At 39.4% G+C, this 18,659-nt stretch overlaps 1 protein-coding gene across 2 annotated transcripts in view; it reads left to right on the top strand.

Moving 5' to 3' along the window:
* The first annotated feature begins 331 nt into the window (after positions 1-331).
* Positions 332-18,659, top strand: part of ZC4H2 (zinc finger C4H2-type containing) — a 35,445-nt gene continuing 17,117 nt past the window's right edge. The window contains exon 1 of one of the 2 annotated variants that reach the window (XM_004000570.5): positions 332-501. In XM_004000570.5, the coding sequence (XP_004000619.1) occupies positions 449-501 (53 nt within the window). In that variant the 5' untranslated portion in view covers positions 332-448. The remainder of the gene's footprint in view (positions 502-18,659) is intronic. The other variant, XM_004000569.5, reaches the window with a different exon arrangement.

Here is an 18,659-nt window from a genome sequence, read left to right as displayed (position 1 = left end):
TATTAGCGACTGACTCCTGGTTACCTTTTGGGGATGAGTGGGCGTAAGGGCCCCTGGAGGGGTGTGAGTGAGTACGTCTTTTATCTCTCCAGTTGCCTTCCGGTGTATTTTTTTCCCATTTTTTCCGCAGGGGCTAGAGGAACATCCCCGTTCACTAGAATACCTCATAACCTTTGACATAATTATCTGTGACAAATTGATTTAAAATGTGGCTGCAGGAAGCGAAATAGGCATGTCTCGCTAGACCTTCTGGGAGTTGTAGTCTCGCTGGTCCTTGCGCTGCCTGGCTTCTCTTGGAGCTAAGAACTACAGCTCCCAGGCCTGCTCAGAATCCCTACCGCACAGGCTCAGATCCCCTGCCCGGAGGAGGTGGTTACGTTGTGTCTATTGTATCGCTGGACTTGTGTGTTTGTACATTTCTCAGGACGAGAAATTGAGAGTGAAAAGCATGGCAGATGAACAAGAAATCATGTGCAAATTGGAAAGCATTAAAGAGATCAGGTAAGTGGAACGTTGCAGCGCCTCCCAGACCCCCTCGAAGCCCCCAAAATCCCCCGCTGCGGGAGGGAGCTGAGTTACCTAGGGAAAGTATCTATTGTTAAGCTACTTGTGGAGAGGGGCTGGAAAGGAACCCACGCACGGAATTCAAGGCTGGAAGGGAGGCTGGAAAGTGTCGGAACTGAGACTAGCAGAGAGAATGACCAACAGAGACGTCTCTCTTGCCAGTGTCATAGAAAAGCCAGATGGAGACACAGGGGGGTTGGGGGGGTTGTTGGTTCCAAGACAGCGTTCTTCATCTTGGGATGGGAGTTGGGGGACAGCATTCTTAAATCCATTATTTTTTTAGTGTTTGTTGGCTCCAGGGTGTATTTGGCTCCTTGCTTTTTAAGAGTCAAGATGTTTATTTGTTTGTTTTGTTTTGTTTTGTTTTGTTTTGTTTTCAGTCTCCTGATCAACTTCAGGACCTGGAACTCAGGCTAGCCTTTTGAGAACAAAGTCCAGTGCATTGGGGCTGGTGGTGGCTGCCAGGGACTGAGAGTTGGGGGTGCAGCGGTATCCAGTAGGCTGGGACTGGGAGGATGGCAAGCACTCAAGCACTCCAGAGTGTGTCATTTTTGTATTCACACACTCACCATCTTCTTCCTCTCCTACCCGGTGCTCCATAAGGAGGATGGGATCAATGGAGACTGGGGAAGTGGTGGCTGTGCCAGAAAGTGGGAGCTCAACTGCAGTTCTAAGACTCCAGAGGTGTAAGGTAGGCAAGCAAAGTTGGAGTTGCCTGTGTCCTGACCCTTTCCCTCCAGAAGCAGCATTAGCAAGGCAATGATGTTGTCCTTGCTCAGAACACAGTATCATCTGGCAAGTGGACTTCTTGGGCTTTCCTGCACCTACTATGCTTTGCCAGAACAACACCCCTTCGCCCACTCCAGCTTGGCCTGGGTTGGGCAGTCTCCCTTGAGTGTTTTCACAGAACCTGGGGAAAAGCAGGAATGGGGGAGAGTGGATAGCAAGTATGTCTCTTTAAGAAATAAGACTTTGGACCAAAAGATTTAATCCTTGGAGTGAATGCCTTAGGTGAGACTCACACATATAGGCAGTGTAGGGAAGCACTTGAGCTTTTTTTCTCCTTTGGATGGTCTGCATCTCTTCCACAGGGGTTTAAAGGGAAGGGAACTATTATTTATTGAGCACCTGGTGTGCCAAGCTCACTGACCCACTATTGCTTATTTCAGCAAGAGTCCGGAGAGCTTCCTACATCTCTTTTACAACTGGGAAAATGGAAGCTCGGAACATTTAAGTAGCTTTCCCAGAGCCAAACAGCTTGAAAATGCCAGATTTTGATAGGAACCCAGTCAATTTGTATGCTGAGGCTCTGGTTTTCCCACTGTATCCCATGGAGGGTCCATGGGAAAGGCTGGAGAGGGGCGTTATGTTGCAATATTTTTCTGAAAAATTATAAGAAGATAGGGAGTGAGATACTTTGGTGTGTCAGAAGGCCAGCTATCATAATAACAATAAGCTAATAAGCTAATAACAGGTAATAAGAAGCTTAGGCCTGAAAGTGGGAGACCTAGACTTTTACTCTTAATGGACTTTAAAGAAACCTCTGCCCAACCCCAAAAGAAGGTACAATTGAGAGCAAGGGAAGTAACTCCTACCAGTGGAGAATACATGGGGAACCTCTACCCTTACCAGTATAAACCAGGCATTCCTACCACTAGCTGGGATGGGTACATCAGAGGCCTACAGAAAGGGCTGAAGTCTCACCAGCAACCAGCAGTAGCAAGGAGCCCCTTGCAAACCTGGCAGTCAACCAGGGGCCCAGTGGAGAACCTGGACTTATACTGATCACTTCCTACAAAACAAAACAAAACAAAACAAAACAAAACAAAACAAAACACATGTCAGGTCTGCAAAAACCAAAAGATTTAAAAGAGATCTATTGTCCAAATTTAATTTTTAGATAAATCACTTGCCATACCAAGATTATCAACTTAAATGACAAGAGAAAGTAAACACATGCCAACATTGAGATGACACAGATGTTAGAATTATCTTGCAAGGATTTTTTTAAATATAATTTGTTGTCAAATTGGCTTCCATACAATACCCAGTGCTCATCCCAACAAGGATTTTAAAGCAGCTGTCATAAAAATGATACACTAAGCGATTGCACCACACTTAAATGATGAAATTGAATATCTCAGCATATAGATAGAAAGTCTCAGCAAGGATATATAAAACATAAAGGAGAACTAAACAGAAATTTATGAACTGAAAATTATTATGTATGTGTACACACACACACACACACACACACATATATATACACACACACACACATGCACACATACCACATACATACATACATATTGGGGGCATACATGTCTAGAATTGTTATATTTTCTTGGTGGCCTCACCTCTCTTATTATGTAATATCCTACTCTGTTCCTTTGCTCTGAAATCTGCTTTATCTGATATTAACATAGTCACTCTTGGATTCTTTTAATTCAAGTTTCCATGTTATTTCTTTTTACTCTCATCCTACCTATATCATTATATTTGAAGTACATTTTTAATACACAGCACATGGTTTGATCATTTTTTAAAATCCACTTTAAATTGTATACATATATACAAATACACACACACACACACACACACACACACACACACACACACACACTGAGTGGATGGGCTCCACAGCAAGATGGGGAAGACAGAGGAACAAATCAGACAATTTAAACATCAAACTATAGGAATCAAAATCCAAACAAAGGAAAATTAGATTCCAAAAAAATAAAATAAAAGAAAGACTTAAGCACAGCCTCCAGACCTGTGGGACTATAAAAAAGATCTAACATCTATGTCAACAGAATTTCAGGAATTGAGGAGAAATGAGGACTATGAAAGTACTTGAAGAAATACTGGCTAAAACTTCCCAAATTGAGCCAAGGACTTGAACCTCCAGAATCATCAAGCTAAGCAAACACCATCAGGATAAATGTGAAGAAATTCACACCAAGATGCATTATAATCAACCTTCTGAAAGCAAAAGGCAAAGAAAAGATCTAGGAAGCAACCAAAGACAAACAACACCTTACCTATACATTCAGGGGGAAAAATTAGAAGACAACAGATTTCTCATCAGACATTGACCAGACCCTAGCAGGAACTGGCACAACATTTTCCAAGTGCTGAAGGAAGAGAATCATGAACCCTGAAAGAAATCCTGAATGAAACCCAAAATCTTATGTCCAGTGATAATATCCTACATGAATAAAAGGATTAATTAAGTAAGACATTCTAAAATGAATTGAAGCAGGGAATTTATCAGTAGGAAGTCTACCTTATAAGAATGACTAATGACTAAAGTAGGTTCTTTGAACACAAAATAAACAGTAAAAGGACTCTTGCAAGGAATAACACAGTGAGCTAAAACATGAGTAAATACAAGAAAAGTTTTTTTTTTTTCTCTTGAGTTGTCTGAATTATGTTTGATGATTGGATCGAAATTTATCTCCCTGTCTCATGTAGTTCTCCGTGTACATAGAGGAAATGTTGAAGACATTCATGTCACAAATAGGGGAGTGTAAAGGGATGTAAAAGTGGGATGATGTTTGTATATTTCACTTCAGCTGATAACAATGATGACATCAGATGACTGAGATAAATTATGCATACATACTGTAATAATGAGAGGAAACACTAAAAAAGCTATACAAAGAGATGCACTCAAAAACATTACAGATAAATCAAAGTGGAATTTTAAAAAAATATTCAAGGGGCTCCTGGGTGAATCAGTTGGTTAAGCATCTGACTTCAGCTCAGGTCATGGTCTCACGGTTCATGGGTTCAAGCCCTGCGTTGTTGACTTCAGCTCAGGTCATGGTCTTTCAGTTTGTGGGTTTAAATCCCATGTTGTTCTCTGTGGTGACAGTTCAGAGCCTGGAGCCTGCTTCAGATTCTCTATCTCCCTCTCTCTGCCCCTACCCTGCTCGCACTCTCTCTCTCTCTCGCTCTCAAAAATAAACATTAAAAAAATGTACAAGTCACCCATAGGAAAGCAGGACAAAGAAGAAAAAACAAAAACTAAAACCAGAGAGAACAAACAGATAGCACAAAATAAAATGGCAGGCTGCAGCTTAACATACCAATAATCATGTGCATATAAGTGGTCTAAACACACCAATTAAAAATGGATTTAAAAAATGATACAAGCATATGCTATCTATAAAAAATGCACTTCAGATATAATAATATACATATGCTGACAGTAAAAGGAGGGGAAAAGATACCATGGAAACTTGAATTAAAAGAAACCAGGCATGGCTGTGTTAATGTCAGATAAAGCAGATTTCAGAGCAAAGACAAATCCCAGGAACAGAGTGGGATATTACATAATAAGAAAGGGCCAAGCCACCAAGAAGATATAATAATTCTAGGTGTGTCTGTCCCCCAAATCATTTAAATTAGCTTGCTTTTGACAACTTTACAGTAATATACAAAGGTTACATCACTTGGTTTAAGAATTTAAAGTGGGGAGAGTACTACAAATATTTGATGTTCACACATAGACAGGTAAACATGTATGGGAGATAAAGAGAAAGAGGGAACAAAGGAAAGGGTAGAAAGAACTGGAGAAAGGAGGTAGCATATCTGTTGATCAACTAATTTCAAAGCTCTTGGGTCATTTAATATTCAATCTTCCTAGTGGAAATCTGGTAGGAATTATTTTCCCCATTTTACAGTAAGGATATTGAGGTTCGGAGAGGTTAGGTAACATATCTATGGTCATACAGCTAACAAAGGGAGAGAATATATCCTATTCACATGGCATATGCATTTCAAAAAATGCTGATAATCTGATTAACCATTATGCAGTTCTTCAACTACTCTATTCTCAAATCCCTTGAAGGTGTGAGCAGAGCAGCCTATTTTGATTAAAAACTAACAATAATGTTGTTTCTAAGCTGAAGTAGCAGTGATGATGGCAAGCAACATCAACAAAAGACCTGATTAAGACAAGCTGGAAGCTAGACAGACTCCTCAGGTGGAGGCCCAGAAAGAAGTACATTCATACTCAGCGCTCATGTATACCAACAGCAGAATTTGAAATAGGAAATGCCTCAGGAATAGATTCTTCCACCACAGACCATTTCTCACTCGTGACTCTGACCAGCCTTGTCTTTCCTCACAATCCCAACCACACAGCAACACTGTGCTCCAGACCACAGGCCCCAAATTTCACACTGGTCTATTTTGCTCACCCATTCATTAGGCTTTCAAGTGGTGGTGAAAGAGCACACAGATATGTAGAAAGGGGAAGAGGAGAATAGAACAAAAAAGGGAGATGGAAAAGGGAATAAAAGAAATTATGAGGCAGAGAAAGTGAATGCAGCCACCACTAGATGAACCAGAGCATACTAGTACCTCTTTGACATGCCCATTCCATTCATGCACACACATTATACTCACCCATGCACACATATCTATACACAATGAGCTTTCCCCACTTAAAAAGGGAAAACACATTTTGAGCTTTCCCCACTTAAAAAGGGAAAACACATTTTGGAAGTATATACACGTATACCTCATTTTATTGTGCTTTGCAGATAGTGCATTTTTTTTTACAAATTGAAGGTTTGTATCACCCCTGCATCAAGCAAGATTTTGGGTGCCATTATTCCCACATCATTTGCTCACTTCATGTTCCTATGTCATATTTTGGTAATTCTTGTAAAATTTCAAAATTTTCACTATTATTATATGTCTTACGGTGATCTGTGGTCAGTGATCTGTGATGTATTATTGTAATTGTTTCAGGGTGCCATGAACTGCAGCCATATAAAATGGTGTACTTAATGAGTAAATGGTGTCCATTCTGACTTCTCCACCGCCCAGATGTTTTGCCATCTCTCCCCATATCCTTGAGCCTCCCTGTACAATGAGATACATCAATATTGACATTAGACTAATTAATAAACCTACAATGATCTCTAAGTGTTCAATTGAAAGAAACACATTTCTCACTTTAAATCAAAAGCTAGAAATTATTAAGCTTACTGAGGAAGGTAAGTCAAAAGATGAGACAGGCCAAAAGCTAGGCTTGTTGTGCCAGTTAGCTAAGTTGTGAATGCAAAGGAAAATTTCCTGATGGAAGTTGAAAGTGTTGTTCCAATAAACACGTGAGCAATAAGAAAGGAAAACAGCTTTGTTGCTTATATTGGGAAAGTTTTAGTGGTCTGGATAGAAGATAAAACAAGCCACAACATTCCCTTAAGCCAAAGCCTAATCCAAAGCAAGACCCAAAAATTTTTAATTATTTGAAGACTGAGAGAAGTGAGTAAGCTGCAGAAGAAAAGTTTGAAACTAGCAGAAGTTGGTTCATGAGGTTTAAGGAAAGAAGCATTCTCCATAACACAGAAGTACAAGGTGAAGCAATAAGTGCTGATGTAAAAGCTGCAGCAAGTTATCCAGAAATGTCGCTAAGATCATTAATGAGAGTGGCTACACTAAACAGTAGATTTGCAATGTTGATGTAACAGCCTTATACTGGAGCTAGAGAGGAGAAGTCAATTCCTAGTTTCAAAGCTTCAAAGGACAGGCTAACTCTCTTGTTAGGGGCTAATGTAGGTTGAAGCCAGGGCTCATTTACCATTCTGAAAATCCTAGTGCCCTTAAGAATTATCCTAAAGCCACTCTGCCTATGCTCTATAAACAGAACAACAAAGCCTGGATGAAAGCACATCTGTTTACAGTATGGTTTACTGAATATTTTAAGCCTACCATTGAGGCTACTGTTGAGAAAAAAAAGTCCTTTCAAAATATTACTGCTCACTGACAATGCACCTGGTCACCCAAGAGATCTGATAGAAATGAACAACTAGATTAATGTTGTTTCTGTACTTGCTAACACAGCATCCATCTGTAGCCCATGGATCAAGGAGTAATTTCACCCTTAAGAAACACATTTTGTGGGGCACCTGAGTGGCTCAGTCAGTTAAGCATCCAATTTCAGCTCAGGTCATTATCTCGCAGTTTGCGAGTTCAAGCCCCACGTTGGGCTCTGTGCTGATAGAGCCTGGAGCCTGCTTCAGATTCTGTGTCTCCCTCTCTCTCTCTGCCCCTCCCCCATTCATGCTCTGTCTCTGTCTCTCAAAAATAATACATAAATGTCAAAAAAATTTTTTAAAGAAATACATTTTATAAGGCTATAGCTGTCATAGATAGTGATTCCTCTGATGTATCTGGGTAAAGCAAATTGAAAACCTTCTGGAAAAGGTTAACCACTCTAGATGTCATTAAGAACACTCATGGTTCATGGGAAGTGATCAAAATATCAAAAGTGACAGGAGTTTAGAAGAAATAATTGCACCCTTATGGATGACTTTAAAGGATTTAAAACTTCATTGGAGGAACTAACTGCAGATATGGTGCAAATAGCAAGAAAACTGGAATTAGAAGTGGAACCTGAAGATGTGACTGGATTGCTGCAATCTCATGATAAAGCTTTAACAGATGAGGAGTTGCTTCCTATGGATGAGCAAAAAAAGTGGTTTCTTGGGATGGAATATACTCCTGGTGAAGAGGCCATGAAGATTGTTGAAATGAAGAGGCCATAAAGATTGAAGAGGCCATGAAGATTGTTGAAATATTTAGGATATTACATAAATATTAGTTGATAAAGCAGCAATGTTTGAGAGGATTAACTGCAATTTTAAAAGAACTTCTGGGATAAAATGTCACCAAACAGCATCACATGCTACAGAGATATCGTTCATGTAAAGAGTCAATTAATATAGCAGACTTCATTGTCTTGTTTTAAGAAATTGCCACAGCAACCCCACACTTCACCAACCATCACCCTGATCAGTCAGCAGACATCAACATCAAAGCAAGACCCTCCACTAGCAAAAAGATTATCATTCATTGAAATGTCACATGATGTTTAGCTGTTTTTAGCAATAAAATATTTTTAACGTATGTACATCTTTTTTAGACATAATGTTATTGCAAACTTAATAGACTATAGTACAGTGTAAACATAGCTTTTTATGTATTAGGAAACAAAATATTTGGCTTTTATTATTGTAATATTCATTGTATTGCAGTGGTCTGAATCAGAACCCATAATATGTTAGAATCATGCCTGTTTTGTGGTGTGAAGGAGATTCTCTTAAGTATAAGTTTCTGCTCTGGGTCCTCTTTTTTTCTTTCTTTCATCCAACTATACTCCTATGGCTTCAAATATTACTTTCAAATCCCCAGTCTCTACCCCCTAGCATCCTTCCAAGCTTCAGCCCAATACATCCCACAGCCTCCTGGACTTGTCCACCTGGTTGTTCCACTATGATGCTTACATTGTCCAAATCTTATGACTTTGTTTCCCCCTACCCCAGTCCAGGTACTTCCCCTAAACTTCTGGTTTAGTGCCATTATTCTCTGAATAGTTACCTCAGATTGAAACCTAAATGTCAGTGTTGCTTACATTTTTTTTATAACTCACATCTGATGTCTTAGTAAGTCCTATTGTTTCTACATTTGCCATATGGCTCAAATTCCTGCCCCATTCTCCATTTCCACACTTACTGCCCCATTATGCCTTCATCATGACTGTCCTGCATTTTTATAATGTTTTATCCATTTGTACCTACAGAATTACTTTCCTGTCTTCATTCTTCTTCCCTGTCTTCAGTGCCATCCACATTGCTCTAAGAACTGCCTTCCTAAAACGCTGGTGTTACTATGTTATCCTTCAAACACATTTACTGACTTCCCATTGCCTATAGCAATTTTTTTTTTCAAAACACAGGTCATGAGCCATATGTTTCATGAAATAAATTAGTCAGTTTCCAGTAACATTTATAAAACCTTTTTTAAAATAAAATAAAGGGGGGCCTGGTTGGCTCAGTAGGTTAAGCGTCTGTCTTCATCTCAGGTCATCATCTCGCACTTGTGAGTTTGAGCCCCGCGTCAGGCTCTGTGCTGGCAGCTCAGAGCCTGGAGCCTGCTTTGGATTCTGTGTCTCCCTCTCTCTACCCCTTCCCCAGCTCACACTCTGTCTCTCTCTCTCTCTCTCTCAAAAATAAATAAACTTTAAAAAATTAAAAAATAATAAAATAAGATAGAAAATATAAGCATACATTGCATAAGAAATCGTAGGTGTTCTTCTCACAAACTTGTTTTCAAGTTTTTATCTATGTGTGTATTGAGTCACAATATGAAAATAATTTCTTGCTGTAGGTCATTTCTTACTGTATGTCTACTGGACCGCCATTTGCCTACAATTGTTATATTCATGCCCCCCCCTCAAGGCTGGCCCAGGCCCACCTTTCCAATCTTATCTGCTACTACTCCTTTTCATTCAACCTATCCTTTATCTACCTGAATGTTCCTTGCTCTCTCACAAATTTTCATTCCTGTAGGCCTTTGCCAGTGTCAGTCCCTCATTCTTGAATTCCCTTCCCTCATTCTAAGCCTGTAAGTCCTACTCTTTTTTTTTCAGGGAAGACCCAGAACAAACCCTGCCTCTTATTCAAAACCTTCCACATTCCCCAGTCCAAATGGATCACTAACTTTTTGGGCTCCCACAAGGAAACTTACAGAAATTTATTATTCCACTCAAGTTATTCTGCCTTTTGATAAAGTTTTGAATTGACATCTCCTTTCCTTACTTCATTCAGTCATTGCTGTGGCAGCTTCAGCAGGTTCTTCTGTCACCTGGCTTGAGAACTGACACATCCCCAGTGCTCACTCAACAGTTCATCACAGGAGATCTGGTACCTCTGTGATTTAGGAATGGGCAAGTAAAGCCAAACAATGCCCATCACAGGAGGGAGAATGGAGAGGAGTTGACATTTGATAGCTGTAATGAAGTCTTCAAACTGAACTGTTCTAAGATACCTGCTTTTCTGACAGTAGCTGTTTTCCCAGATTAGCAAATAAATATAAAATGGAAGAACACTCAGTATTTATGGAGTGTTCTAGCTAGACTAGAGTAGGCCAGAAAAGCTGGCTCCTTTTTCTTCATTAAGTGACATTTACCAACCGCCTGATCTGTGCTCTACACCAGGCTGGGATATTCTGTGGGAACCATTAAGATAAATTAGACCTTCTCTCAACGATCTTAGAATCAAGATGAATAGCTCTGATCTGTCTCCTGAGTTCCAGACTCACATATCCAACTTCCCACTCAACCAACCCCACTGAATGTGCCACTGGCATCTCAAACAGGCCCCAACAGAATTTCAATTCCACCCCCATCCCAAATATTCCCCTTTCCTAGTCTGCCCCATCAGTAAATGTCACTCCAACCCAAAATCTGGAATCATTCTTTATTCCTCCCTCTCCGACTCCCTACATCTGAAGCATTAATTCAGTGACTATTAAACATTAGCATACTGGTTATGCATCAGGCTCTACCTGCTGGACCCTTGAAACAGATTGCTGGGTCCTGTCTCCAGAGTCTGATTAAGTAGATCTGGGGTGGAGCCTGAGCATTTGCATTTCTAACAAGTTCCCAGGCAATATTGTTACTGCTGGTCCAGGGATCACACTTTAAAAATCACTGCATTAGTAAGACCTGGTGGGCTATACGTATATAATATATTCTGGATCTATTTTTCACCATTTCCTTATCAACAAATCTGTGCAGTTTTTTTTTTTATCCATCTTCACTAGCCAATATCTTTACTTGATCTGCCCATCCTCAAGTCCTACAGGTCCCAGATGTCCTACCCTGCTTGTTGTGTGAGTGTTGAGGCTAAGCAGCCTCCGAAGTTGGATGAGCCTGTCACATCTGGTCCAAGAATGGATGTTCCATTGCCTTAGAACCTCTCGTTCTTTCTACCCTTCTTCTTCCACATTAGGCAGCAAAAAGCCATTGGAAAGAAGTCAGCCAGCTGAATGTTTTTATTTTGACTTGGGATTCTGTCTGGATAGGCTATGGCCTATGGAGGTCAGGTGTCCTTGTTTAACAGTTAAGTAGCACTGTGGCCCCAGTGACTGTGAGAAACCCTAAGGAAGTATCCGGTGGTTTTCTTGCATTTCTGTGGCCATACCAGCTGCACTTTAGCCTCTTGGGAGGATTTCATTAGTAATTTTTCTACATAAAATAACACATTTAATGACTTGAATGCTTTCCTCACTTGTTGAGCCAAACGTGACACAGATTCTACTTCATAGAGTCATCCAAGACCTCTGTGCAAGTCTACACTGAATTCTACTTCTCAGGTAGAATTTCCATGGTTCCAGGAGGTTCCAGGATATGCCCTATTTCACTCTGAAAATCGGTGACTGCAGTAGGACAAGAATTCACCCCCATTGGCTTGTTTTCTGTCACTTGAAATATATCATATGAGGAAAGTTCCTTGGTATGGTGCAAAGGTTGATTAGGCTCAGCACAATGAATTCTCTGTCTCCTGGTTTGTGAGCTTTGACAAGCCACTTTACTTCTCTCAGCCTCAGATTTTTCAAAAATGAAGCTAAACACACCTATTCATATGCTGGTGATAATGATTAAATTAGATGACATATAAAACAGCTAACAATTGCAGGAACATACTAGACACACACACACACAAATAACTATTATTAAACAGAACCTTTCTGGGGGCATTTGGGTGGTTCAGTCAGTTAAGTGTCTGACTCATGATTTTGGCTCAGGTCATAATCTTACGGTCATGAGATTGAGCCTCATGTCAGGTGCCATGCTGGGTGTGGATCCTGCTTAAGATTCTCTCTCTCCTTTTCCCTATGGCCTTCCCCCACTCTTGTGCGCATGCACTTTCTCTCAAAAATAAAGAAATGAATTAAAATATAAAAAATAAAGAGAACCTTGTGAATACCCAGTTTCTTCTTCCCAGTTCCTGGCACTTATGAATTCTTAACAAATGTTGACTGAATTAATCAAATCCTCCCCACCCGTGGTAATGTTTTTCTTTCTCTTAGGCTACTGAAATTACATTCAATACCCTAAACTTACTACATATTTGCATTCATTTTGTCACTCCAAATGTAATTTCTGAGCCCTGCTTATGGTGAAAGCAGTGTTATGGATGATGTGGGATTTACAGAGAGAACTATGGAATTGTGCCAGTCTCTAGAAGGATCTTGTATGTATATTATCTGGATTTTAAATTCCTTCATATGTAAGTCTGTACACATAGAGGACCCAGAGGACCATAGCTGAGTGGTCTTGGGCTAGTTCTGTTCCCGGTCTGGACATTTGTTTCTTCATCTCTGAAACGAAGAGGATGGATTTGATTGGTAGCTTTGAAATAATGTTCTGAGGAGCCCTGGGAGTTCCAGAAAGGTATATCAAGGGTCACTCTAATACAGTCAGGCAGAGTTGGATTTGAAGAAAGAATAAGGACTCTGGGGGTCCCACTTCCACTTCAACCATAACAGTTACATTTTGTTCTATTTTCTGTATTGGATCACAATTATTTTATTTGAAGGAAGGGATCTTCTCTTCAGTCACCCACAGGATCCAGCACACTGTTGGAGTAAGTGCTATTTACTTAATAAACTTTCTTTGTCCACTTTATTGATAGAAAATTTAAAGAGAAGGAGCTAGCATGATGCTCACTCTAGATTTGAGAAAGGGAGGACATTTTACTTAAATTTGATCTTAAGCTGAAACTACCCAGTTACTAGACAGAGCATGGAAGGTTGGTCACTAGATACTAAGCCCGAAGAGCATAGTAAAGGCAGTTGACCACAAGGGTAATGTCTCCATTTTGTTTTTCATCATTAACCCCCTCCCTAGTCTTCCTGGGTACTTCAGTTGACCAACTTCATTAAAAATCTAAGAGACTCTTAAAAACAGAACAAACTGAGGGTTGATGGGGGTGGGAGGGAGGGGAGGGTGGGTGATGGGTATTGAGGAGAGCACCTGTTGGGATGAGCACTGGATGTTGTATGGAAACCAATTTGACAATAAATTTCATATTAAAAAAAAGAAAAAATCTATTTTCCTACACACAAGCCTTTTGATGATTCATTTATTTTCCAAGAGAAACAGGGACAGAGGAATAGAAAGACCTTAGAATTTCAGTTCTGACAGTGTTGTAAGTTTAGATTTAATTCTAGGTGTGGTAAGAATCCATTGGAGGATATATGTTCAACAGCTCTATTGAGTTGTAATTTATATACTGTAGAAAACATCCATTATAAGTGAACAATTCAGTAGCTTTTAGTAAATTTGCAATTATACAACTATCATCACAATACAATTTTAGAGCATTTCCATCACCCCATAAAGAACCCTTATGCCCAATTTCAGTTGACTTCCATTCCCACCCACAGCCCCAGGCAACCAGGAATGTACTTCCTGTCTTTATAGATTTGCATTTTCAGGACATTGCATAAGTCTTAGCATATTGTTTCTGAGGTTCACACACACTGTATCATATGCTACTGTTTCCTTTTTTATTGACAAATGGTTTTTCATTGTATGGATACACCACATTTTGTTTATTCACTGACATATTAATAAACATTTTGGTTGTGTCCACCTTTCAGTTTCTAGGAATAATGTTTCTCTGAACAGGATCATATAAGTCTTTACATGGAAATATGTTATGTTTTTAAATTTTTATTCAAATTCCAGTCAGTAAAGTATATAACATTAATTTTAGGTGTACAATATTCAGCATTTCATACAATATTCAGCACTTGATATAACCAGTGCTCATCACAAGTGCACTCTTTATCCCCATCACTTATTGAACCCACCCCCCCCCCCACCTGCCTCCCCTCTGGTAACCATCAGGTTGACCTCTATGGTTGAGTCTATTTATATATATATATTTTGTAGTTTCAAGTTTTTATTAAACTTCCAATTACTTCACATATACTCTAATATTAGTCTCAGGTGTAGGATTTAGAGATTCATCACTTACATACAACACTCATTGCTCATCACAACTGCCCTCCTTAATACCCATCACACATTTAACACATCCTCCATCCACTTCATCTCCAGCAACCCTCAGATTGTTCTTTATAGTTAAGAGTAGTAGGTTTTACAGATTTCCTCTCTTTCCCCCTATATTCATGTTTCCTGTGTTGTTAGTTTTAGCCATTCTGACAATGTGAAGTGATATCTCATTGCAGTTTTGATTCATGTTTCCCTGATGATGAGTGATGTTCAGCATCTTTTCATATGTCTATTGGACATCTGAATGTCTTCATGGGAAAAATGTCTCTTCATGTCTTCTGCCCATTTGTTAACTGGGTTATTTGTTTTGTGTGTTTAGTTTGATAAGTTTGTTATAGATTTTGGATAGTAACCCTTTATCAGATATGCCATTTGAAAGTATCTTTTCCCATTCAGAAGGTTGCCTTTTAGTTTTTTTATTGTTTTCTTCACTGTGCATTTTTTTTATGTTTTATTATTTTTATTTCAATTAAAAAAAATCCTAGTTGTTAAAATATATGGTAAAATTGGTTTCAGGTGTAGATTTAGTGGTTCACAGCCAACATATCAGCCAGTATTCATCACAATAAGTGCCCTCCTTAATGCCCATCACCCACTTAGCCTATCTTCCACCCACTTCTCTCCATAAACCCGCAGTTTGTTCTCTATATTTAAAAGTCTCTTATAATTTCCTTCCCTTTCTTTTTTCCCCTTCCCCCATGTTCATCTGTTTTGTTTCTTAAATTTCGCATGTGAGGGAAATAATATGGTATTTGTCTTTCTCTGGCTGGCTTATTTTGCATAGCATAATACGCTCATTATTACATAATTACATAAATACATAATTAGCATAATGAAGCTAGAGCTTCATCCATGGCCTTGCTAATGGCAAAATTTCATTTCTTTTTTACGGCTGAGTAATATTCTGGTGTGTGTGTGTGTGTGTGTGTGTGTGTGTGTGTATACATACACACCACTCTTCTTTATCCATTCATCACTCAATGGACATTTGGGCTCTTTTCATAGGTTGGGTATTGTTGATAATTCTGCTATAAACATTGGGTGTGCATGTGTCCCTTAAAATCTGTGTTTTTTTATCCTTTGGGTCAATATAATAATTTCTGGGTCATAGGGTAGTTCTATTTTTAACTTTTTAAGGAACCTTCATATTGTTTTCCAGAGTGGCTTCACCACTTTGCATTCAGACCAAGAGTATAAGAGTGTTCCCCTTTCTCCTTATCCTCACCAATATCTGTTGCTTCCTGTGTTGTTAATTTTATCATTTTTTTTTACATTTTCTGAAAAATGTTTTTTTTTTTATATATGAAATTTATTGACAAATTGGTTTCCATACAACACCCAGTGCTCATCCCAAAAGGTGCCCTCCTCAATACCCATCACCCACCCTCTCCTCCCTCCCACCCCCCATCAACCCTCACTTTGTTCTCAGTTTTTAACAGTCTCTTATGCTTTGGCTCTCTCCCACTCTAACCTCTTTTTTTTTTTCCTTCCCCTCCCCCATGGGATCCTGTTAAGTTTCTCAGGATCCACATAAGAGTGAAACCATATGGTATCTGTCTTTCTCTCTATGGCTTATTTCACTTAGCATCACACTCTCCAGTTCCATCCACGTTGCTACAAAAGGCCATATTTCATTTTTTCTCATTGCCATGTAGTATTCCATTGTGTATATAAGCCACAATTTCTTTATCCATTCATCAGTTGATGGACATTTAGGCTCTTTCCATAATTTGGCTATTGTTGAGAGTGCTGCTATGAACATTGGGGTACAAGTGGCCCTATGCATCAGTACTCCTGTATCCCTTGGATAAATTCCTAGCAGTGCTATTGCTGGGTCATAGGGTAGGTCTATTTTTAATTTTCTGAGGAACCTCCACACTGCTTTCCAGAGCGGCTGCACCAATTTTCATTCCCACCAACAGTGCAAGAGGGTTCCCGTTTCTCCACATCCTCTCCAGCATCTACAGTCTCCTGATTTGTTCATTTTGGCCACTCTGACTGGCGTGAGGTGATAACCTGAGTGTGGTTTTGATTTGATTTTCCCTGATAAGGAGCGACGCAAAACATCTTTTCATGTGCCTGTTGGCCATCCGGATGTCTTCTTTAGAAAAGTGTCTATTCATGTTTTCTGCCCATTTCTTCACTGGGTTATTTGTTTTTCAGGTGTGGAGTTTGGTGAGCTCTTTATACATTTTGGATACTAGCCCTTTGTCCGATATGTCATTTGCAAATATCTTTTCCCATTCCGTTGGTTGCCTTTTAGTTTTGTTGGTTGTTTCCTTTGCTGTGCAGAAGCTTTTTATCTTCATAAGGTCCCAGTAATTCACTTTTGCTTTTAATTCCCTTGCCTTTGGGGATGTGTCGAGTAAGAGATTGCTACGGCTGAGGTCGGAGAGGTCTTTTCCTGCTTTCTCCTCTAAGGTTTTGATGGTTTCCTGTCTCACATTCAGGTCCTTTATCCATTTTGAGTTTATTTTTGTGAATGGTGTGAGAAAGTGGTCTAGTTTCAACCTTCTGCATGTTGCTGCCCAGTTCTCCCAGCACCATTTGTTAAAGAGGCTGTCTTTTTTTCCATTGGATGTTCTTTCCTGCTTTGTCAAAGATGAGTTGGCCATACGTTTGTGGGTCTAGTTCTGGAGTTTCTATTCTATTCCATTGGTCTATGTCTCTGTTTTTGTGCCAATACCATGCTGTCTTGATGATGACAGCTTTGTAGTAGAGGCTAAAGTCTGGGATTGTGATGCCTCCTGGTTTGGTCTTCTTCTTCAAAATTCCTTTGGCTATTCAGGGCCTTTTGTGGTTCCATATGAATTTTAGGATTGCTTGTTCTAGTTTTGAGAAGAATGCTGGTGCAATTTTGATTGGGATTGCATTGAATGTGTAGATAGCTTTGGGTAGTATTGACATTTTGACAATATTTATTTTTCCAATCCATGAGCACGGCATGTTTTTCCATTTCTTTGTATCTTCTTCAATTACCTTCATAAGCTTTCTATAGTTTTCAGCATACAGATCCTTTACATCTTTGGTTAGATTTATTCCTAGGTATTTTATGCTTCTTGGTGCAATTGTGAATGGGATCAGTTTCTTTATTTGTCTTTCTGTTGCTTCGTTGTTAGTGTGTAAGAATGCAACTGATTTCTGTACATTGATTTTGTATCCTGCAACTTTGCTGAATTCCTGTATCAGATCTAGCAGACTTTTGGTGGAGTCTATCGGATTTTCCATGTATAATATCGTGTCATCTGCAAAAAGCGAAAGCTTGACTTCAGCTTTGCCAATTTTGATGCCTTTGATTTCCTTTTGTTGTCTGATTGCTGATGCTAGAACTTCCAGCACTATGTTAAACAGCAGCGGTGAGAGTGGGCATCCTTGTCGTGTTCCTGATCTCAGGGAAAAAGCTCTCAGTTTTTCCCCGTTGAGGATGATGTTAGCTGTGGGCTTTTCATAAATGGCTTTTATGATCTTTAAGTATGTTCCTTCTATCCCGACTTTCTCAAGGGTTTTTATTAAGAAAGGGTGCTGGATTTTGTCAAAGGCCTTTTCTGCATTGATTGACAGGATCATATGGTTCTTCTCTTTTTTTGTTGTTAATGTGATGTATCACGTTGATTGTTTTGCGAATGTTGAACCAGCCCTGCATCCCAGGAATGAATCCCACTTGATCATGGTGAAGAATTCTTTTTATATGCCGTTGAATTCGATTTGCTAGTATCTTATTGAGAATTTTTGCATCCATATTCATCAGGGATATTGGCCTGTAGTTCTCTTTTTTTACTGGGTCTCTGTCTGGTTTAGGAATCAAAGGAATACTGGCTTCATAGAATGAGTCTGGAAGTTTTCCTTCCCTTTCTATTTCTTGGAATAGCTTGAGAAGGATAGGTATTATCTCTGCTTTAAACATCTGGTAGAACTCCCCTGGGAAGCCATCTGGTCCTGGACTCTTATTTGTTGGGAGATTTTTGATAACCGATTCAATTTCTTCGCTGGTTATGGGTCTGTTCAAGCTTTCTATTTCCTCCTGATTGAGTTTTGGAAGAGTGTGGGTGTTCAGGAATTTGTCCATTTCTTCCAGGTTGCCCAATTTGTTGGCATATAATTTTTCATAGTATTCCCTGATAATTGTTTGTATCTCTGAGGGATTGGTTGTAATCATTCCATTTTCATTCATGATTTTATCTATTTGGGTCATCTCCCTTTTCTTTTTGAGAAG

This window comes from Felis catus, chromosome X (assembly GCF_018350175.1).
Source record: "Felis catus isolate Fca126 chromosome X, F.catus_Fca126_mat1.0, whole genome shotgun sequence".
Taxonomy (NCBI): domain Eukaryota; kingdom Metazoa; phylum Chordata; class Mammalia; order Carnivora; family Felidae; genus Felis; species Felis catus.
Note: the sequence above shows the minus strand (reverse complement) of the source record. Positions and strands in the feature narration are given on the sequence as shown.